Source organism: Ornithorhynchus anatinus, chromosome 17 (assembly GCF_004115215.2).
Source record: "Ornithorhynchus anatinus isolate Pmale09 chromosome 17, mOrnAna1.pri.v4, whole genome shotgun sequence".
NCBI classification, from domain to species: domain Eukaryota; kingdom Metazoa; phylum Chordata; class Mammalia; order Monotremata; family Ornithorhynchidae; genus Ornithorhynchus; species Ornithorhynchus anatinus.
Genome location: NC_041744.1, coordinates 10347909 through 10371280, shown reverse-complemented (window position 1 = coordinate 10371280; position 23372 = coordinate 10347909). Strand labels below are relative to the sequence as shown.

Here is a 23372-nt window from a genome sequence, read left to right as displayed (position 1 = left end):
CCACAGATCCGGTCCTCCAAGGGGCTCCAAGAGTAAAAAGAGACCCCGGATCCACCTCAGGGAATTCCTGTTCACTTTTTTATGGTTTTAGATTTTGGGTGGCTGCAGGTCTACAGTGACCTCTGCCCCACCAATCTGACAAAATCAAGGTCATTCATTCAGGGTTGCGGGGACTCTTCTGAGTCCCCTGTGACAACTCCCTGGCATGGCCCTCTGATCAGGGTTGGAAGGTGTCTTCTGGAAGACAGGGGCTGTGGGGTTCTAGTTTCGGGTTTATAATTTATTAATGAGAATAATAATGTTGGTATTTGTTAAGCGCTTACTATGTGCAGATCACTGTTCTAAGGACTGGGGTAGATACAGGGTAATGAGGTTGTCCCACGTGAGGCTCACAGTTAATCCCCATTTTACAGATGAGGTAACTGAGGCACAGAGAAGCAAAGTGACTTGCCCACAGTCACACAGCTGACAAGTGGCAGAGCCGGGATTTGCCACGACTAGACTAGTTTCAAGAACAGAAGGGCACTTCTTAATTTCCGACTCGGACCAGCATCATCTCAAGTCAAACCTATCCCTCTGGGTTCTAATCCCACCTCCACCACTTGTCTGCTGTGTGACCCTGGGAAAGTCACTTCATTTCTTTGTGCCTCAATTCCCTCTTCTATAAAATGGGGATTAAGTCCCATGTGGGGCAGGGACTGTGTCCAACTCGATTTTCCTCTATCCACCCCAGTGCTTAAAACACTGCCTAGCAGATAGCAAGTGCTTAACAAAAGCCATAAAAAAGGTGCTATATTCCAGGCACTGTGGAGAGGGAGAGAGAGAGAAAGAGAGAGGGAGGGATGGAGGGAGGAGAGAATGCTGTCATTCACTCATTCAGTAGTATGTATCGATTTGTATTCTCCTCCTCCCCTCCAAGAAATCTGAGCCATAGCTCACTGGGGTCAGGGAAGGGAACAGCCGGAAATTAGGGAATGCCTGCTGGGACTATGCCATCAGTAATGAATCAATCAGTGGTATTTAATGAGCACTTATTGAGTACTTAGCACTTGGGAGAGTACAACCAAAGCAAGACACGTTTCCTAGCAAATAAATGTGATATTTTATTAAGCACTTAACTGTGGGCCAAGGACTGAGGTGGATCCAAGACAATCAGGGCGGGCCCAATTCCGCTCCTTACCCTGGGACTGTTAGCTTCAGGGGAGCCGGGGCCCGGCTCCAGGACAGACTCCTGCCTAGTTCAAATGGCGATTCCCACGAGAGGCTGCTGCTCGTGGCTGCACCGTGATAAGCTTGACCGCTGCGGGTCCAACTTCCGGCGTTGGCTCCGGCGACTGAATCCAGCCAGTGTCGGCTCTGTTACCCCTGATCCTCCCGGCAAGAGCTCAACGGCAGCAGCAGGGAAGGTGGGAGGGTCTCAGAGAGGCCGGTCCACCGATCCGTTCCTTGCCCTAGCCCCTCTCGGAGAGCTGTGGTGACTCTGGGAGCGGAGCGGCCTCGCTCTTCCCGTCTCAGCGATGGGGCAGCAGCTCTCTCCTCAGGCTGTGAAGGCTCCTCAGTGGAATAATAATAATAATAATAAAAAATTATGGTATTTGTTCAGCACTTAGTATGCGCCAGGCACGAAGCGCTGGGGTGGACACAGGCAAATCAGGTTGGACCCAGTCCCTGTTCCACGTGGGGTTCTTATCCCCATTTTACAGATGAGTTAACTGAGTCACAGAGAAAGGAAGTGGTTTGTCCAAGGCCACATAGCAGACAAGTGGCAGAGCTGGGAGTAAATGCTATACTCTCCAAAGTGCTTAGTTGAGTGTTCTGCACATGGTAAACTCTCAATATCCCTGTTTGATGAGTCCGAAGGGAAAGGTTTGACAAAAGAGCCTCCCTCTTCAAATGTCCACCTGCCCCACTAGATGGTCAGCTTCTTGGGGGATAGCGTGGCCTAGTGGAACGAGCACGGGCCTGAGAGTCAGAGGAGCTGGGTTCCAATCCCTGTTCTCCACTTACCGGCTGTGTGACCTTGGTTAAGTCACAACCTCTCTGGGCCTCAGTTTCTCATCTGTAAAGTGGGGATTCAATACTCGGTCCTCCCTCCTACTTAGACTGGGAGCCTCACGTGGGACAGGGATTGGGTCCGACCTGATTGTCTTGTATCCAACCCAGAGTTTGGCCCAGAGTAAGTGCTTAACAAATACCACAATTATTTTTATTATTGAGGACAGGGATTGTGTCTACTTACTCAGGTGCATTCTCAAACATGCTCAGTACGGGGCTCTGCAAAGAATAAGTGCTCAATAAATACCATTGATTGGAACTGTGTGCCCTGTGTTCAGTGCCCAGGTGGACTCACACTTCTGGTTTTAAAACGAACATTTTATACTAGTGGCCCAGCAGCTTCCTGGCTCCTGTCTGGGGAAGGGGCAACTTCCTAATTCAGGAAAGCAGTTAGGACCTTCCTTCAGCCCCACAGCATTACATATCCCTCATTTAATTCATTTATTTATCTTAATGTCTGTTTCTCCCTCTAGAACGTAAGCTGGTTACGGGCAGGGAATACGTCTACCAACTCTGTTATATTGTATTCTCCCAAGCACTTAGTAGAGTGCTGTGCACACAGTAAGCATTTAATAAATACCATTGAATGAAGTGCTTAGTACAATACTCTGCACAGAGTAAATGCTCAATAAATATGATTAATTGATTGATTAGGGGCCCGACTGCTAGTATGCCCTTTATTACACCACTTTCCCCAGCCAACAGCCAGGAGGATGCGGAATGCAGATGGAAACCAGGGTCAAGTGTTTTCTGTGGCTGGCTAGTTTATTTATATCTTTTAGGGTACTTGCCCACTCCCGCTAACGTGGGGCCAAGGTTTCGGGGTGCCCACCTTAACTACCACTAGGCTGTAAACTCGTTGTGGGCAGGGAATGTGTCTGTTTTCCTGCTATATCGTACTCTCCCAAGCGCTGACTACAGTGCTTGCTTCCTTGCTTTATGGGGCTTGTTAACCGCTTATTATGAGTTACACACTGTTCTAAGCGCTGGAGTAGGTGTAAATCAATTCGGACACAGTCTCTGTCCCGCATGGGGCTCATAGTCTAAAGTAGGAGGGAGAACGGGTGTTGAATCCCTGTTTTACACTTGAGGAAACTGAGGCACAGAGAAGTTGTGGTCACCCAGCAAGCAATTGGCAAAGCAACTGTCAGAGCAGTTGGCAGAGCCGGGATTAGAACGCAGGTCCTCTGAGTCCCAGGCCTGTGTTCTTTCCGCAGACAGTAAGCGCTCAGTAAATCCGAATGACTGACTGAACTGACGCAGTCTCGAATTACCAGCGGCCGAGGCCTCTGTCTCTTCGTGTCTTTTCATGCACCGGTTCTCAGACCTGGGCATGCCTGCCAACAGAAGCAGCAGCGAGAGCAGGACTCAGACCAGCTTATGGGCAATTCAAATCAAACCTCCCTCCGCCAGTCGGCAGAAGAATGATCCTTTCCCCACGGAGCCTATTTCCTGCATATGTGATGAAAGGAGGGGCATCCGGATGGGCTCTCTGGCTGCAGGGCCCTTCTCGCTGGTCCCGAGTTAAAATCTTGAAGGGAAAAGGAGGGGGCAGAGGAAGGAGATGGGGTGGAAGGCTGAGTTTGAGGCTGTCGCCTCATCTCGACAACAGGGAGATCCCAGATCTCGGCTTCTCGGCCAGATGTGACCCCAGTAACTCTGAGGGCCTCTCCAGCCCTTCCCCCCCTCCTTGTCTGCAGCCAGCTCTCTGTCACGCTCTGAAAGGGAGCCAAGTTCAAATCTTATTTCAAGTCTCCAAGGGGTCTCCCCCTTTGCTGAACAAATCAGGGCCGCTCTTCCCAGCTCCCATTTGGTTCTCCAGGAGCCCCCGGAGGAATGAAAGCATCAACCGGTTCAGGTTTGGCCGATTTCACCGGGTTCCCACATCCCACGAGCGTGGCGAGTCCCCTCGGGGCTCATTTCCACAGGGACATGAGCCGCACACAAATTGACCTCACATCCTCTGAGAGGCAGGGTGGGCTAACGGAAAACAGCTCGGGTCAGGAAATCCAGACACCCTGATTTGAGTTGCAGGCTCTGCCGCTGACCTGCCGAGCGACCTTGGACCAGTCTCTTAACCCCTCTACCTCAGTTTCCACTTTAGTAAATGAGAAATATAATGTCTGCTCTTCCCTCCCATAGGGATGCCGGGAGGATAATTAAAATGAAAGCGCTTAGGAAAATGAAAAGCACTCGATAAATTCTCCATCCTGGGACTTGGCATGACCCGAATCACCCCATCTTCCACTTGTGGCATTTATGAATTGGTATAGGCACTTGGTGTCTGCACTTGTTGCAGTCGAGCGTTCAATCTATTTATTGTGATTCTACTATTTTTTTTTGCCCGTCTTCCTCGTTTAAGAGAGTGAGCTCTTTTAGGGACGGGGAATGTACTTTATCATTTCATTATACCATTCTCAAGCGCTTGGTACAGAGCCACGCACTCAATAGGTGCTCAATAGATACCATTTCCTCTACAACCCCCAAACCAGGAATTATACAGAAGGGTGAAGGCAGGGGCAGCCCAGCACCATGAAGTGCTGGACTCCCTCCGTTCCCGCTCTTAATTCGGGTCTGCCACTGGCCTGGGTAATAATAATGCTGGTATTTGTTAAGTGCTAACTATGTGCCAAGCACGATTCTGAGCACTGGGGTAGGTTCAAGTTAATCAGTTTGGACACGGTCCCTGTCTCACATGTGGTTCAGTCTTAATCCCCATTTCACAGATGAGGGAACTGAGGCACCGAGAAGTGACTTGTCCAAGGTCATATAGCTGACAAGCAGCAGAGCTCGGATTAGAATCCAGGTTCTTTAGACCCCCCAGACCCGTGCTCTATTCACTAGGCCATGCTACTTCTCAAGGGTAAGCATCAGTTTGGTTCTACAGGGGTGGGATATTTATTTTTTTTGGCTCACTGGCAAGGCTCTTGATCCTGAATTTTGAGGTTCTATAACCTTGGGCCTCCCCCTCCTTCATGGCTCTCATTAATTGCACACTGGGGCAGGGAGGGCTACGTCCTCCCAGGAGCCCCGGAAAGGTGCTCCGTTGAGATCCCGCTCCCCAGGTCAAACCATTAACTGTCACTGGATTTTTACGAAGCACTTTACTCTGAGTTCACGGTCACTCTCTAGCGTCAGAGAATAGAAAAGCAAAGGAAAAGCCTCTCCGTGGCTCTTCCCTGATCCATTTCTCCGGAGCCCAAGAAAAATCCGTCCCACACGACCAAAGAGGTTAGGATGCTTCACCAGGAGCTCTGCATCTTCCAGTTTTGCCCCAGAGGTCAATGCAGAGCGAAGAAACATGGGAAGGAATTGCCTAGCGGGGAGTGACGGACCTGGCCAGAGACAGAACACACAGTGGCTTTCGACCATGATCCTTGACCCGATTCAGCAGAACCCAACTAATCTCCTTTACTCAGTAAGCCTCAAAGCCTCCCTTCACTTTGAGCTAAACCCACAGTTGAGCAGGAAGTTGGTGTTAGCTCCTGGGAAGTCATGCAGAAAAGCACACTGCAATTAAGTCCAATGAAGTCAGCCCTCTTGGACGCCTCCACCCTCACCCCTCCCGAGGCCCCCCCGTTACCGGAGAGCGGCAGTGCTGATTTTCCAGCCTTGGGAGTCCGCAACTTCTGGCTTCCAGCTCCAATTCTGCAGGCCGGGTCTCGGAAAATAAATCCTCGCCCCGATGATCTGGCTAGGACCATCGGTCCTGCGTTTGCCCCAGAAAGATGTGACTCCCCCCGATTCCCTCGGTGACTCCCTTGGGTCGTACACTCTAGTGGGCAAACTCAGGCTTGTTTTGGACAGGGCATGTGTCTATTACATTGTTATATTGTACTCTCCCATGGGCTTAGTACAGTGCTCTGCACACAGTAAGCATTCAATAAATTGATTGAAAACTGATTGCAAAATGCAGTAATAGCTAGTTCTCTTAGAATGCAGGCATTATGATTTAACCAAATCAACCACCCTATTTACTGAGCGCTTACCTTGTGCAGAGCACTGTGCTGGGGAGAGTACAATATAGCAGAGCTGGCACATTCCCTGCCCACAAGGAACTTAAACCCCGCTTTAAGGAAGCAACGTGGCCTAGTTGATAGAACACTGGGAGTCAGAACCACCTGGATTCCCATCCTGGCTCTGCTCCTTGTCTGCTGCGCAACCATGGGCAAGTCACTTAACTTCCCTGGGTCTCAGTTATCTCATCTGGAAAATGGGGATTAATACTGTGAGCCTCATGCGGGATAGGGAACGTGTCCACCCTGATGAGCTTATATCTACCCCAGGGCTTGTGTCGTTGGGTGAATAATAATAATATTAGTGGTATTTGTTAAGTGCTTACTGTGTGCCAGGCACCATACTAAGCGCTGGAATGGATACAAGCAATTTGGGCTGGACATTCCCCGTCCCACACGGGGCTCACAGATGTTAGACTTGGTCACTGAGATGCCTGAAGCGGCGTGGCTCAGTGGAAAGAGCCCGGGCTTGGGAGCCAGAGGTCATGGATTTGAATCCCAGCTCTGCCACTTGTCAGTTGTGTGACTGTGGGCAAGTCACTTTAATGTTGGTATTTGTTAAGTGCTTACTATGTGCAGAGCACTGTTCTAAGCGCTGGGGTAGATACAGGGTAATCAGATTGTCCCACGTGAGGCTCACAGTCTTCATCCCCATTTTACAGATGAAGTAACTGAGGCACAGAGAATTTAAGTGACTTGCCCAGAGTCACCCAGCTGACAAGTGGCAGAGCCGGGATTCGAACCCATGACCTCTGATGACTCCCAAGCCCGGGCTCTTTCCACTGAGCTACGCTGCTTCTGTACTTCTCTGTGCCGCAGCGACCTCCTCTGGAAAATGGGGATGAAGACTGTGAGCCTCCTGTGGGACAACTCGATCACCCTGCATCTCCCCCAGCGCTTAGAACAGTGCTCTAAGTGTGTGTGTTTATATGTGTGTTACTATATGTGTGTATATGAATGTATTTGGGTATATGTATGTGCAGCGTGGCGCAGTGGAAAGAGCACGGGCTTTGGAGTCAGGGCTCATGAGTTCGAATCCCAGCTCTGCCACTTGTCAGCTGTGTGACTGTGGGCAAGTCACTTAACTTCTCTGTGCCTCAGTTCCCTCATCTGTAAAATGGGGATGAAGACTGTGAGCCCCACGTGGGACAACCTGATTCCCCTGTGTTTACCCCAGCGCTTAGAACAGTGCTCTGCACATAGTAAGCGCTTAACAAATACCAACATTATTTATTATTATGCTCTGCACATAGTAAGCGCTTAACAAATCGAACATTATTATTATTGTTATTTGAACCATCCTGGGTGGTCCCGATGAAACAGGAGGAGGGTCAGCAAGCGACTGTGTCCAAACTGATTAGCTTGTACCTACCCCGGTGCTTAGAAGAGCGCTTGGCACATAGTAAGCGTTTAACAATCACATTCGCAGATGTCACATTCTACGGATGAGGACACGGAGGCACGGAGAAGCGAAGTGACTTGCCTAAGGTCACGCAGCTGTAAAATGAATGTTCCCTAGCCCCCGAACAGTGCTCTAGCCAAGAGACGCGGTGAAAGATTGTGGCGGAATTGTGGTGTGCAGCACAATAAGCCCGTCAAAGGGCAGGGACTGTATCTGTTACCGATTTGTACATTCCAAGCGCTTAGTACAGTGCTCTGCACCTAGTAAGCGCTCAATAAATACTATTGAATGAGGAATCTCCTGCCTCCCTCCCTCCTTCCCACCCCCCACTGATCAATAGGGGGCGCTATACGACCACGATTGCCTTACCGTTTTTACAGCTCCAAGGCATCCTCTCTCCCCTCCCACACAGGGATGAGGAAACCACCCACTCAGTCATTCCTTACCCAACTCCTGCCGTAAAACTGCCCTTCTCCTTGGCTCCCGATCTCTCTGTAGTGTCCAAAAAGCGGCCCAACTGCCGTTGTGCTCCTTTCTGTGGAGAAGAGGCTGAGTCATTCAAGCACCTGCCAGAGAGACTAAGGGCTGCCTGTCCATTTCACCCCCAGGCTCTGAACTTTAACACCCTCACTCTGGCTTGATCCACCTCAGCATCCGATGAGGCTACAGTCTTGCTGAAAGACCTTCTATTTCCCCCCAGATCAACAAACCCGGACTTCCTATATAGGCTGGTGTCACCTCACCTGCTATTAAGGTCGCAATGTTTGACCTAAGGAAAGCCACCTGTTCCGTCTCCCGCTATTAAGGCCGCGACGTTGGACCTGAGGAAAACCACCCGTTCCGGTGGCATGGAACGGTGGCGGTATTTACCGAATGCCTATCGTGTGCGGTGCACTGTGCTAAGCACTTGGGAATGAATGAATGAACCATGGACTACGTTAAGTGCTTACTGTATGTTGAGGACTGTTCTGAGCACTGGGGTATTCAATAGTATTTATTGAGCGCTTACTATGTGCAGAGCACTGTACTAAGCGCTTGGAATGAACAAATCGGCAACAGAAAGAGACAGTCCCTGCCGTTTGACGGGCTCACGGTCTAATCGGGGGAGAAGGACAGACAAGAACAATGGCAATAAAGTGGGGTAGATGCCTGTCCCACACGAGACTCACGGTTTTAATCCCCATTTGACAGATGAGGTAATTGAAGCACAGAGAAGTGAAATGACTTGCCGAAGGTCACACAGCAGACAATGGCAGAGCCGGGATCAGAACCCAGGTCCTTCTCCCAGGGCCGTGTTCTATCTGCTAGGCCGTGCTGCTTCAGCGGAATGCCTCTGTCAACCGTGTAGCCTTTTCAAGTAATTTCTAAAGGTAAAATGTTATCACTGACACTCTCGCAGTTTCTATTTCCTAAGTTTTCCCTCTCTCTAGCCTCTCATCCCCCTTCCCAAGCCTCTCGAGAAAGAACCCAAATGGTATGGAAGGTACACAAAACTAGAGGGAGGGAGAGTCGCCATCAGACATCTCTGTTGGTCCCATCAGTCCCCGAGGAGCCATGGGTCACTACACAGAACACTAGAGAATACGCTATGTTTGGGAACTCTCCCTGCCCTTAATAATAATAATAATAATAATAATAACAATGTTGGTATTTGTTAAGTGCTTACTATGTGCAGAGAGCTGTTCTAAGCACTGGGGTAGATACAGAGTAATCAGGTTGTCCCATGTGAGGCTCACAGTCTTAATCCCCATTTTACAGATGAGGTCACTGAGGCACTGAGAAGTAAAGTGACTTGTCCAAAGTCACACAGCTGACAGGTGGCGGAGCCGGAATTAGAACCCATGACCTCTGACTCCTAAACCCGTGCTCTTTCCACTGAGCCACGCTGCTCCTCAAGAATAATGATGATGATGATAAAAAAAATAACAACACTAATGTTAAATGTGGTATTTGTTAACTGCTATGTGCCAAGCTGTACTAAGAGTTGGGGTAGATACAAGATAGAATTACAATTCTGCAATTAGATGTTACCAAGTCATTACTAACTGAGATTTAATGCCCCAAAAATAGCAAAGCCTAAATACTCCAGCTAATGCTAACCTTTTCTGATGCAGCAGGCAGGTGTCAAAACTACAGGAAAATAAATTAGCATATCAAAAGGAAGGCTTTTTGGGAATGGATCCTGGGTAAAGGTTCTTATCCAGGTTTTGCTTAATCAATCAATGGTATTTATTGAGCATCTACGCTGTGCAGAGCACTATAGTAAGTGTTAGGGGAGCACAAAAATACGTCACCTCCTTCCCGCCATAGGTACCTGTGAAATGACTCACAGTCTAGGAGAATGGAGATACAGGCATTATCGCTTCTACTCTACAGACGTTCCTGGGAATTTTCATGTATCCCAGCTTCCCAAATGAAATGTTCACTTCCCTCTGGAGAACTGGAGGAAAAATATGAGGTGAAGATTCTGTCTCATAAGAATTTTCACAAATCCCAACTTCCCAACTGGGAGTGTTCACCTCCCTCGGGAAAACTGGAGGAAGAAATATTAGCTGAAGTTTTCAGCAGGAATTGCTTTAGAGCTCCAGAGGGGGTGTTCCCAGACCTAATCTGGACTTTTTTGGATCCACTAGGCCGCAGACCTCGCCCAAGAGCCTTAGAATTTACAGGATGGTATGGCCAAGCCTACGGGTGATGTGCTGTTGGGTCTGATTTTATTTGGCGGTGGCCAGCGTTCATTCGTCGCCTTCCTTCCATAAAGCACTTTCTTTAAGGAGAAAAGACTGTTTCACTTGACCACATGCATATTCTCTAGAGACTATCTATACTCTGTGAGGCAAATGGAGACAGATTTCTTCAACGCTTGCAGCCCCTCCTCCTGTTTCATCAGGACCACCCAAGACGGTTCAAAGCATCTCAGTGATCGAGTCTACTTTCACCTCCTAGAAAATGTCTGTACATAGTAAGGTCCGAGATGGGGGCGGTGGGGAAGAGGGAGAGGAAGGGTTGGGAAAGAGTTAGTCACTGTATCCCCCTAAGTGGCAGATGTATCCCCTCCTTAAGGCGACGAATGAACACTGGCCACCGCCAAATAAAATCAGACCCAACAGCACATCACCCTCATTGACGCATTTAGTACGGCGCTCTGTACAAGTAAGCGCTCAATAAAAACCATTAACTGATCGACAAAGTGACAAAATAACTCTGCAGCTCTTAGAGTAAGTTGAATTTACAATTTACTTCCAAAAAAGGGGAAGTACATACATGAGGAAGGTAACGGGGTGGAGAACAACAATGATTTGAGACCGTGACTTCTACAGTCTTACCTACAATGACCAATTCTGGCTTTTTTCGGCAGTATTTCTCCTGCTGGCGTAACGTTCGCTTACAGTTTTAACAGGATTGTAGATAAGGAAACATTGTCAAAGTTTAGGCCGAGATGGAAAGAAGAGGAAGTTATCATACACCATGTAAGTTTATAGTACACAGCATTTCTTTAAATGACAACGCGGTGGCGGGAAGGAGAGAGAAGTTAACAATACTAACACGAGAATAATCAAATTTGTATGTTATCCATGTACAGCAACTAACTGCTTTACAAAAAAGCAAAATAATACAATATATCATCACATGTATTTACAGTGTAGTAAATATACTTTTCTGTCAAATTTTACACAAAAACTATTTACAGGTGAATATACTGCATTAAAAAAAAATCATGTGGCTGACACTGAGTGACCTTTCGGTGGTAAGTCTGTTGCATAATATTTTTAATAAGACATGCTTCAATACATCTGGAAAAGTAAAAAATTAAAAATAAAATGAAACTCTAGAACGGAAAGCCCTAAGAACCTACCGATCAGTTAGGGGTAGAGCAATGGCAACTTTTCCCAAAAGCTCAGTTCCCAAAACCTAACAAAATATTTCTCTTTTACTGAAAATAAGTGCATGCAAATGAGTTGAGCCATTGGTTTAATAGGTTATGCACTATTACAATATAACTGAGTTAGCCTCCCTTCCCTCTCAAAAAGGAAAACAAGGGAAATTATAAATGATTTTTTGGGGGGATTTTATACATCTTGACTTGGGTAATGCACAACGAGTAACATGCTCTAAGATTCAAATAGGCAAACAATAGATTTCAAGTACCAGGTCTGAAAAAAATGCTTTAATTTGTTCAGGGAAGAAGATTTGTGAGAAAGTTCCATTTCGTGGCCAAACTTACACAGCATTCATTTTAGTCACCTGGAAATTCTTAGTTTTCCTCAGTTGTCCGGCACGGTTATGCGATTGGAGACATTCTGCATCTAAATCGGTTTTCAATTTCCTAAGATAAACACTCGTCAATCACCTAAACTTTGGTGCACTTCGCTTCTGATCTGTGCCACATTTATCACATGACATGACAGAACGCTGAGGGGAATGAATCCTTAAATCAAAGTCAGGGGATCAGTGCCTTAGAAAATTGGCATGGGATGGCCGGGGGGGAGACACAAGTCAAATGGATTAAAAAGCTAACAATCTCTCTAGCATAAATGAGCATAACAAATTGTTCAAATTCTCTTTTGAAGGAAGAATTAAAGAGCATCCTAATGTTCATCCTCAGATACCAAACTCTTAGAAAAAACTACCTAAAATGAGCCTGAATGAAAATCATCAAAGTCTTACACTGATTGATCTGGACTAGCACCTAACCAGCTGGGTGGGAGAACCAAGAGAGCACACACACGATAGTTCAGTACCTGGCCACGGGTCACTGGTCTCTTCCAAAATCCAGTTCTAAATGCTCCTAGCTAGCGCCTTCATCGGGTTAGGCCCTCTGAATTATTACATTTCTACTGCAGCTTCTATAGGATCAAGGATTTCCCATTTTAAAAAGTTTGGTGAAATTGCACAAGTCGTCAAATATTTTCCCACGCTATCTACTTCAATATAACTACTAACACTACGTCTTCTCTTATTTTGGCAAACTATTTGCATATTAAGTTTGTGTTCATAGTTTTTCCAGGACTGTAAACAAATAAAAAAAATTGTTATTTTCAGAATACAATAAAGGCAATTTTTTATTTACATCAACTTATTACGCTGTTACTGTGTGAGTAAATGTGGATTATGTGCTATATTATTAAAATCTGAACACCTACTTGTACCATTCTCTATTAACTTAGCTGTGGAATTGGATTCACTAAAAGCCACTAATGAAAGAGCACTAGAGGAAGAAAACCAACCAAAAAACCAAATGAAAAATAAACTGCTAAACGAGATTTCTTTCCTTCAGAGCCTTTCATGAAGTGTTTAAAGTCCGTACATGCGACAGGGACCCGGTGCTAGGAAGCTGACGATACCTTTTGCAGCAAACGTAACCGTAGCCCTAAAGTTGAACCCTCAGCTGTCAGGTCCGTGGATTTCAAATTACCCCCAGTCAACGCCGAGTCTCTCGGGGCAGTTTGCTAACCGTCCGGCAGAGCTGGGGCACGGCTGGGGCACGGCCACCTTCCACTCCTTGGGTAGAGCAGCACCTCTTCGCCACGTCTTGCTACTTCACTACTGCAGGTTGACCGGGCTTTCACAGTGAATGGACGCAGTTTCGATTTAGCATCAACTCCACACACCCCCTGCTGGGTTTTGTTTGTTTTTTCCCCGAATTCGAACTACAATTCCACAGCACAACTTACCATGAAAATCGCTTACATAAATTGCACTGCATACATCGTCTGAGACTGCATTTCAGTAAAGGAAAAGCAGGAGTGTCAGTTAATCTACCCCCCCCCCCCCAAAATAAATCTCGTACCATTTTCACTTCGCTCAAGAGCAAATGCTCGTTGGGAGGGAAGATTGAAATTTCCTTAATTAAATGCCAGCGTATATGAGAATTCCCTTTTGGTGATTTCCACCTCCAACTTCACAGGCTATCCTGCCTGGAATTACTTGTAGACGAGAATTTGAGACAGGGCATTAAGCAGGAGGAAGGAGAAGAGTAAGGGATAGGTAGAAACACGTAGGCATGCTCGGCTTTGACTGGCCTGAATTCACAGCATAACTGTGTTCACGAATTCAGAGTTTAACAGAGGAATAACTGGGGAAAAAAATACCAGAACCAGCCCACCCCAGCGTGCATTCCACTAAGTCTTCTATTCGGTCCTGGTAGGTCGAGTTTAGAGTTGGGGAATGGAAAGATATGTGCGAGAACACTTCTCCCTCTTGTAATTATTGCTAAAGCCCAAGAGATATTTTCTCAAGAACATACAACAAAATGCACAGTCTTCTTCAAAGTACCTCTTCTGGTTTGGCTTACAGCGTGACATGCCGTCGAGGGACAATGCCTGGGGTTTTTTCGCCTTTGGATGGTGGGAAAAAAGTCCTTGATTAAGAATCAGACCCAAGTAAAGTGGGATCACAATGCCATTTCTTCCAGAAAGCCACTAACTTGAAAAGTGTGCAAATAAGACTATCACTTTTCTTTAGAAGACAAGGCAAAGGACAGAAGCAAGGTAGAACTGTACGACAAATGGCTTTCAAACCTCAAGAGAACTGGTCAAAAAACCCTAGCCTCTCCCCTCATTTAAATGATCCTTTTCCAAGTTTCCTAGTCTTCCAACTGCTCACTGGAGTTGTTCAGAAACACTGGCTTAAACCAACAGGCTGACGCTAACGGCTGTGTGGAGGGAGGGAAGGACGGTGGAATCGAAGAAGAAATGGGGACATTCAATCTGGGCAATGCTTTCAGGAGTTGATCGTCTGGCAACATGGCTGACTGAATGGAAATGGGAAAAGTGCAGCATCACGACTGGCGGTGGTGGTGGGAGTGGTCACTAGTGAGAAGCCCACATTAGGTTAAGTCTGTTTTCCGAAAGAAAAAAAAAAGGTGGGGGGGGGTGCGAGGGGAAGGAGAGAAGAGGAAAAAAGCTTCACACGATCTTCTTGATACTGTGACGTTTGAAACTGCCGGCACTTCGCTGCTTTTGCACTTGGCTTGCGGAGCCGTGGCGTGTCCTCCCACTGTTGGAGTGGCCAGTGGTCGGAGAGAGCTCCACATTCTCCTTGTCAATGCCTGGAGGGAAACAAAAGGCACCCGGGGTTACTTCGACCTGGGGGGAACTTTGCGATGGCCTTGCTCGCTTTTAGGGGAGGTGCCCACGTTCCTGCAGTTCCTCCCACTTAGCCAAAAGACGGCACTGGTGACGACAGCGGGGGAAATATTCAAAGGTGCTCTGAAGGACACCTCGAATTCCTTTCAGCAAAGGTTTAATGGCCCAAAACAGCGCAGGGGAAAGAAAACAAGAAATAGGGCGGGGGGGAAGCTAGAAGCAGGCAGGCTTTAAGGCTGGCCATCAGGGAATGGAATTCCCGTTGCAGACTCAACACAAATCTTACCAAGGACTTCCAGCAGGCATCTGATTCCAGTTAACTACAGCTATTCACATCCCCTCACAGACCATCATCTCCCAAGACATGGTGGGCTGAACTCAAGCAGAAGCCAACGTTTTCAACGGAAAACTAGGTAAGTTTTTTGACGTTACTATGTCAGATAAACCACTTTCTGGACACCTGGGGGTTTCTGATGGATAATAATGATCTCACTTTTCATTTGGAGAAGGTATGCCCATCAGTGTCTTGCTTGAGGTTCTCCCACGTGGGAAGTTTCAATCCCAAAGACCACAGCTTTCCACTACTTCACATCTCTCAACTTCCTAACTTAACAGGTTATCATATATACCACCTTGGTAAAATCAATGAGCATAGACTGACTGCAAGTTCATTTAAGAGGTAAATGCAGAGAATACACAGATTGAAGTCCACTCACTACCTAGCTCAGGTATGGATATAAGTTAACCATCCACTACACCTACACAAAAGAAAATCTACGAGTTTAAGAAACAAACTGCCTGGAATACCGCATCTTGCCATCTGTTTTACTCCCCAGATACCTTATTAATAGGCACAAGGGCACCCGTTTTCCAAACAATGATATATCTTGAGCAATATTTGTGAGAAATGCATGCCCACCAGTTTTCCAGAGAGATGAAGATAAATAGAACCCTCAGAGTTTGGAGAGTTTGTACATGTATTTGAAAACTGGATTGAGAGACTCAGATGTCGAAATAACAATTACAAATCTAAATTGGTGGCCAGATCAGTTGCCAGGCTGGTACTGGCTGTCTTCCCACCAAGATGCACCATCCCCGATGCACAATTCACCAGTGGTTCTGCTACACTGGTAGCCAAAAAAAAACCAACTCAATTAGGGACTCACTTTGCCCTCTTCCATCCTCAAGGCTTGGGGTGGTAAAAGGACACCGAGAAGGAGGAAACCAGAGAGGAGTCTTGGAAGTCGGGATTCAGGATGTATACCAATGTCTGGGAAGCCCCCAGGGTGACAGGGAAGAATTCATCTAGGATTTCCCATTCTGAAGTTTCTTCCTTCCTCCTCTCCAGGTTAGCCTTTATTCTGCTGAATTTTGGCTTATTGCTTTGTTTTTTAGACAAAACCAGACGCGGTGTGGCAATGGCTAGAACTCTTGGGAATTCAGGACACGGGTTGGGCCAGGAACACTCAAAACAAAAGCCACGGGCATGATTCAGCCCCAACTTGCTCTAATAAAAAATCTCCTGGGTCTTGTGTAAGAGTTGGACCTGGCACCAGAGCACCAGAGCCGGCTAAGACCACCCTCCCCCATGGGCCTGTTGCCCTGGGTACGACGACACTGGAGCGTGTCTCCAGCACGACCAATTAGCACCCGGTGAGAAGTCCCCCTGGCCCCGATATGCCTTTCTGAGCACAGCCGCCGTGTGCGTGAATACCTCAGCTGGGCCCCAGGACGGGTGCTTTCTGGTCGCAGCTGGGACAGCTCGGCCCAGGTAGGCTCTGTTGCTGCAGAGGATTTGGGGGCCAGGAGAAGGGGAGGAGAGGACAAGTGAGGGGGCGATCCACCACTTCCACTTCTCTTCCTGCTGGTGAGGGGGTTCTCTCCCCTTCCTGACTTTCAGAGTCTGAGCTGGTTGGGTTAGGACTGTTGTTCTTCGCCCCTCTTGCACTCCATTCCCAGCAACAGGCCAGAACTGCAGAGAGGGGAGGGAGTTTCACTACGGGATCAGGATTGATCCGGAGGAAGACGTGCTCCATTTGGCTACGCTTGCAGGCCGGCCCTCGGTGGAGGTTGCGACGATACCGGCAGAGAGCTCTTAGCCTGGGGGCCTTGGACTTCAGCCCCCACCCATGAGCATTTTTTTTAATGGCATTTGTTAAGGGCTTATTATGTGTCGGGCACTGTTTTAAGCGCTGGGGTAGATATACGGTAATCAGGTTGGACAGAGTCCGTGTCCCACCTGGGGCCCACAGTCTTAATCCCTATTTTACAGATGAGGTAGCTGAGGCACAGAGAAGTGAAGTGACTTGCCCAAGGGCACCCGGCAGAAGACAAGTGGCGGAGCCGGAATTAGAAGCCAGGTCCTTCTGACTCCCAACCTGTGCTCTATCCACTAGGCCACCCTACTTCTAAGTCCTTGCCTTAATCCAGCACTGCATGGCTTCCAGCAGCCAGCTGGTCCACGGGCCCAAAGCTTGCCGGACTGGTCAGGAGCAAGTCATTCTTAGCCCACAGTGCTGTGCTGAGCAGGGCTGGGTGCTCTGCAAACAGATGCCAGGTCAACAGAAAAGGGCAAGACAAAGAGAACGATAGAACTGTTTTTCTGCTCGCTGCTGCGGCTCTGCATTTCCCCACTCTGGGGCCTGTGGCGGCTAGGCCAGTTCAGAGAAGAGTTTAGGAACGCTCCCCCTGCTCGCTGGCCAGCAGGGTGTCCAGCCAGAGCCATTTCGAAGAGTAGCAGCTGCAGTCTCTTTAATCAGTTGGCTCTGCGGGACTGGTAGGTCTGCAAAAATCCAGGGCTTTGGGAGAGCCAGACATCCAATTTCATCCAGGCCCTTCGAGTCTGGCTCCAGCAACCCGACCATGGCTCGGCTCTACCTCGTGTCTCTGAGCGTAGAGCTCCTTCGGCAAGTGTCCAAGAGGTCACGGAAAATGTTTTTGTGTCGAGTCCAACTAAACCCCCAACTTCAACTCAAAGCTATTTCTTTCCTGGCCCAACACAATACGCTTCTATTAGTGCACAAGACACACGCAGGTCACCATTCTTCTATACTCTTTTCAATCCAGTCCCTCGTTTCCACTTGAGGCTGCTTCTCAAATGCCTCGATTCCATAACTGCCTTGGACGGTTCTTTTATATCTAGAGTGGGGCCAAGGATCACAGACTAGAAGGGAAAACGGAATTAGCTCAAGTCTCACTTGCTGGAAGTAAATCTATGGGGCGCTTAAATGATAAATGAGGCTGATTAAAAGCCACGTAAACAAATCTAAGGCAGATGTGAAATAATAAGAATAGGGCCCTACAGAACTACCAAGGTGGCACGCCGGGACAGAAATGCTTTCTTAGGTAACTGCACACCCGGAGTTCTAAACTGAGTTTTACACTCATTTCCTCAGCCCGTGTGCACAGATCAGGATTAGGAAAAATGTACATTTGGCTAGAGGAAGGTTTATGGTCCACCTCTGAATTGGTTCCTTAGCCTCCCTCCGAGGTTCATGTTGTTGGGTAAACTGCTCCTGGGCATCTCTTTAAGCTGCATTCTCAGGAGAGGGAGCGTCCTAACTAGTAAGAGCCATCTCTCTGAAGAATTCCTATTTCAGTCCACACGGGTAAAACTTCACCTTAATTCAATCCTGGCAAACAGCAACAAGCAGCAGCGTGGCTCAGTGGAGAGAGCACGGGCCTGGGAGTCTGGAGGATCTGTGTTCTAATCCTGGCTCTGCCAAGTCTGCTACGTGACTTTGGGCAAGTCAGTTCTCTTCTCTGTGCCTCATCTGTAAAATGGGGATTAAGAGTGAGTGTCCCATGTGGGACAGGGACTGTGTCCAACTTGATTAACTTGTATCTACCCCTTAGAACAATAATGGAACAGGTATCATTATTATTATTACTTTCCACCTCCACTGTGTGACCCTGGAGAAGTCACTAAACTTCTTTATACTTTAGTTCCCTTCTCTGTAAAATGGGGATTCAGTACCTGTTCTCCCTCCTACTTAGACAGAGTCCCATGTGATAGAGGGACTGTGCCCTACCTGATTATCTTCCATCTACCCCAGTGCTTAGGACAGTAGTCTTTAATTTTTTTATGGTGTTTGTTAAGCACTTACTTTGGGTCCAGGCACTGTACTAAGTGTTAGGCACTATTCTAAGTGCTGGGGTAGATACAAGCTAATCAGAGTGGACACAGTCCATGTCCCGGTGGGGTTCACAGCCTTAACGCCCATTTCACAGATGAGGTAACTGAGGTACAGAGAAGTGAAGTGAGTTGCCCAAAGTCTCCCAGCAGACAAGCGGCAGAGTCAAGATTAGAACTCAGATCCTCTGAATCTCAGGCTCATGCTCTAACCAGTAGTCACTCTGCTTCCCATATTAGGCCACAATGCTTGGCACACAGTAAGCATTTAACACATAGCAATCCTTCAAAACCGATTAGGTTGGCTGGGTGGATATTCGGCTCGAGTTCGAATGTTTGGCCAAATGAATTAGCCGTGACAGCGGCGGCCAAATTTCCTAGGGACGGTCTGGGATCGAGTCCTGGTCAGAATTGGAAAAAGTTTTAGCAGCTGGTTGGCCCGGAGAAGCGGGGTGTGTTTGCCCTCTGGCAATGATTTTCTAAATCCACCCCTACTGCTGGCCCCGCTTTACGGGCTGAAAAACCCTCGCTGACCCAGAGGAGTCAAAGAGCATGGGCTGCCTCATTTACTAGGAAACATATTACCATCACAGTATTCAACACCCTCTTGAGGTAAAGAAGATTAAAACCCTGACATTTCCTTGGAAACTGAGGCCCAGAGAGTTAGGCGATTTGTCAGAAGTCAGTCACAGCAAGTCAGAACATGAAAACTTGAAATAGAGCTGAACCGCCTGCATGCACTTCCACGCGACCACAAGAGCCCCAACTGGGGCTTGACCCCCTTCAAGTTTCCTTAATGAAAACCTGGAAATTACTTCAAGGAGGATGTTCCTCTATTCATGACACGGGGGAAGGTCTGATTGCCAATTTCAAGGAGCATATGACAGGGCTTGTTGGGTGAGGGGTTTAATTTGGAGGGCACATCAGACCTATTTCAATCTCACTTTGCCTGACCCAGAGGTTTGAGATTGAATAAAGTTTTTCCTTAGTTAGAGAAAAACATTTTTGTAGCACTTTGAGGTTCATTGCTCCAGGTTGCGGCAGAGGCTGGTGGGCAGAAAAACGTCTTGGCAGCTGAATGGGATCCAAGTTTGGTTAACAATGGCGGAGCTCCCTGCACTCAGCACACACGTGGGAGAGAAGGCAGTATGGCCCACTCTTTTCCCAGGAAATGTCAGGGACCAGCTGAGGCTGAACTGTGAGTCTTTAGAAAATGGTGATCCTCTGGACTGAAGAGCAAGTGTGAGCTTTTTGCCTAACCCCATTTTCTGTTTCTGGCCTACGCTAGCTGTTTTTCCAATGGGGGAAGCCATATTGGGGTACTACGCTGCACACCTGCTTGGGGGTTTTAGGTGGAGTCCTTCTTGGGTGCTCAAGGTGCCCCCTCACATCCTCAACAGAGAAAATGCGCCTGTCCAGGGCTTCCAGGAAGCACCCTGCAATTGAGCTTGACGAGAGGGGCTTGGTAGATTTCCTTTTGGCTACCTGAAGCCAGCCCTGTGGTTGTGGGGATTAGTAAATCACTTTTCATGCCGTGTGCCCAGCCCTGGTGCAGCAGGTCAAAGCGGTATCTCGTGCAAACAGGATGAAAGTAAACTGAAAGAGTACCTGAATGAGGAAGCGGCTGCATGAAAACTGCCGATTTAGAGCAAGGCAGAGAAGCTTCACAGACATGGGATGAAAGAAAAAACAAAAGTGAGTAATGTCCATGAGAATAAAAATGGGTGAAGAAACCAAATATTGAGAAAAATGACTGTTTCTGGCCTGAGTTTTCCAGGAACAATTAAAGAAGGGTGACGGGGCGCAGAAGAGTCTGTCTGATATTGGCAAAAAATAATTTCAGACATACAAATTTGGAGCCAAGAGATAAATCTTGTAAAATCTGCACAATTGATGAACGTGTGCCCACTGCCATTATGATTGGAGTAAAAACAAAAATAGCACCTAATAAAATATATACCGAGTTGATTAGTCTGAAATAATTTCTCTCTTTCAGAATTGGGTGGCAGTAGAGGGGAGACAAGGGAAGGGAGAAAGGAAAGTCTAGACTACAAAGATGTCAGAGACCTCCAATTAAGGTGTAAACTCATCATGAAAAACATTTTAAAAAGCATGAAATGACTACTGAAGTTTCAGAATCATTCTCTCTGGCAATAGCACTAATAATTTGCTAAGTGGGTCACTGCTTCACCACGCACAGGGATGATGAGGACTGAATTCTATTCAATTGTATTTTCTGAGTGCTTACTATACAGAGCCCTGTATTAAGCGCTTGGGAGAGTGCAATATAACAATAAACAGACATATTCCCTCCCCACAATGAGCTTACAGTCTACAGGAGGAGACAGACATTAATATAAACAAATAAATTACAGATATAGACATAAGTGCGTGGGGCTGGGAGGTCGGATGAATAAAGAGAGCAAATCCGGGTGATGCAGAAGGGAGTGGGAGAAGAGGAAATGAGGTCTTATTTAAGTTTAGATCACAAATATTGAAGCTAAATATGGCCAATCATGAGGTGGCACAAGCTTTTGGGAATTCTAAGCATTTATAATCGCAGCCTGACCCACATAGCTTCCATTGCGGAAGGCCAGAATTACGGGAGGAAAGAGTGGCAGATCAAAAGCCTTAAGATTTTCCTGCAAGTCACCCCTGTCACAGTGACATTTTCAAAGTGGGTGCATTCTAACTCCCAGCCTTGAGCCCGAGCTGCTAAATTCGGCTGCCTTCTCATTTATACCCGAGACACAGACCTAAAATTAGTGGCGGCATGCCCTCCCTACCCACTACCTCTCTAACATCAACAATTGAACGCGCAGCTACTTGGAAGAAAACCCTAAGAGACGGTCCTCTAGACTGAAAGCTTGCTGAGGGGAGGGAACGAGTCTACCAACTCTGTCGGATTGTACTCTCCCAAGTGATCAGTGCAGTGGCCTGCATGCAGTAAGCGTTCAATAAATATCACTGACGGGGCAGATTTCTGGCTCCCAGAGCATGCTGCCCAATCAGATACTTTTCAAAACGAAGTAATAAGCTCAAAGTCAGTGGTATGTTTTACCATTCAACAATTTATACAAACAAAATTAAATAGTTTTTAAAAAGGTTTGTAATATAAGAAAACTATTTTCTACTCAGAGGTAAGCAAAATAGCCAGAACATTATTGACATTTTAGTTCTTCCTTAATTTCTCACCAGCAATGACATCTCTAGTGTTGATAACCCAGCAAAACTGAATCTAAACAGAGCCTGCCTCTCTCTGAAATGTGGTGGTGATAGAAAGACCTATTTTTACATTCCTATTTCCTGCTGCCCAAACATAGGTGATGGAAACTAACTACTTTTGGAAGTTTTTTCTGAATGGGATTTGTTAAACGCTTACTACGTTGCCAAGCACTGTACTAAGCCTTGGAGTAGTTACAAACTAATGAAGTTGGACACAGTCCACACCCCACATGGGGTCATAGGCTTCATCCCCACTCTATGGGTAAGGAAACTAAGGCACAGAGAAGTTAAGCGACTTGCCCAATGTCACAACACAGGCAGGTGGTGGAGCTGGGATTAGAACCCAGATCGCCTAACTCCCAGACTCAAGGACAGCACTAGGTCCCGCTGTCACCGAGAGATTCACAAACACTAATCACTGGTGCTAGTTACCCAAGGAAAATCCCCCCAGGCTTTTTACCAAGAGGTTAGAAGGGAGATCCCCCTGAAGACATAATCTGATAATGAACTTTCAAGTGACTAAATCTGCCAACTCTTGACTTCCAAAATACTCACTGATTCTATTGCTACTGACAGACAAGACACTACTAACAAGCAGTCATGTAAAAATGTAAAAAATGTAAAAGTGCACATTTACTTTACTTTCCCATCTTTGTATCCATCTCCCAATTCCCTTCCTCCTATCTGTGGCTCATTTTGGGCCTGTCTCCCCTGCCACACTGTATATTCCTTGTTTCCAAAGAAAACATCTTTGAAATTTACTGTGCTTTCCTAAGCACTCTGCACCCAACAGGCATTCAATAAATACTACTGATTGAGTCTTTAAGACAACTTAAGTGGACAATGGGTAAGTAGGGTGGATTTATCAATTGATTTATGGCCACTGGAACTTTTAAGAACATCTGTGTAGAATCTAGAAAGCTTACTTTTTTTTTTCTCAGGCTTCACCCTAATTTTAAGAGACTGATTGAGGGAGAAGGGGATGGAAAAGGTCAAACCCAAAAAATCCATACCTGAAAGACAGAGTGAAGATTGCAGGGGAGAGCTTTTTTTAAGATAAAAAAATATAATCCTGGCCCTCCCTGCCTCTCCAAAGATTACATCAATCTGGGATGCACTTGGGCTAATTAATCGGCCACCTTTCCAACAGAAAATCTCTACCTACACATGATGGCAGTTCTCCAGATGGGAAGCACTGCAATGAACTACACTTTAAAAGGTTATTCTCCAAGATCACCTAATACAATCCAGAGCCGCCAAGCTTTCTGCCATTTAGATGGAGGTGCGAGAGTTGGAACTTCAGTACCAAGATGATCTGCTGTCTCTGACTGAGCACTGAAGTTTCCCAAATGTAGAGAGTCAGGTTTTCCCCTTACTCTCCTTGACACTGGGAAGACGGACCAGTGGATTGTGTTCATCCATCAGAGGGGGAACACCCTCGGAGGGCAGTGCTT

General features: G+C 46.9%; 1 protein-coding gene across 5 annotated transcripts in view; it reads right to left on the bottom strand.

The window, feature by feature from the left end:
• Positions 1-10691: 10691 nt before the first annotated feature.
• NF1 (neurofibromin 1) overlaps positions 10692-23372 on the bottom strand; it is a 184711-nt gene continuing 172030 nt past the window's right edge. For 2 of the 5 annotated variants that reach the window (XM_039914575.1, XM_039914574.1), the window contains exons 60-61: positions 20302-20355; positions 10692-14524 (exon numbers count right to left, since the gene is read on the bottom strand). In XM_039914575.1, coding sequence (XP_039770509.1) covers positions 14382-14524; positions 20302-20355 — 197 coding nt within the window. In that variant the 3' untranslated portion in view covers positions 10692-14381. The remainder of the gene's footprint in view (positions 14525-20301; positions 20356-23372) is intronic. The other 3 variants (XM_029082634.2, XM_029082637.2, XM_039914576.1) reach the window with 2 other exon arrangements.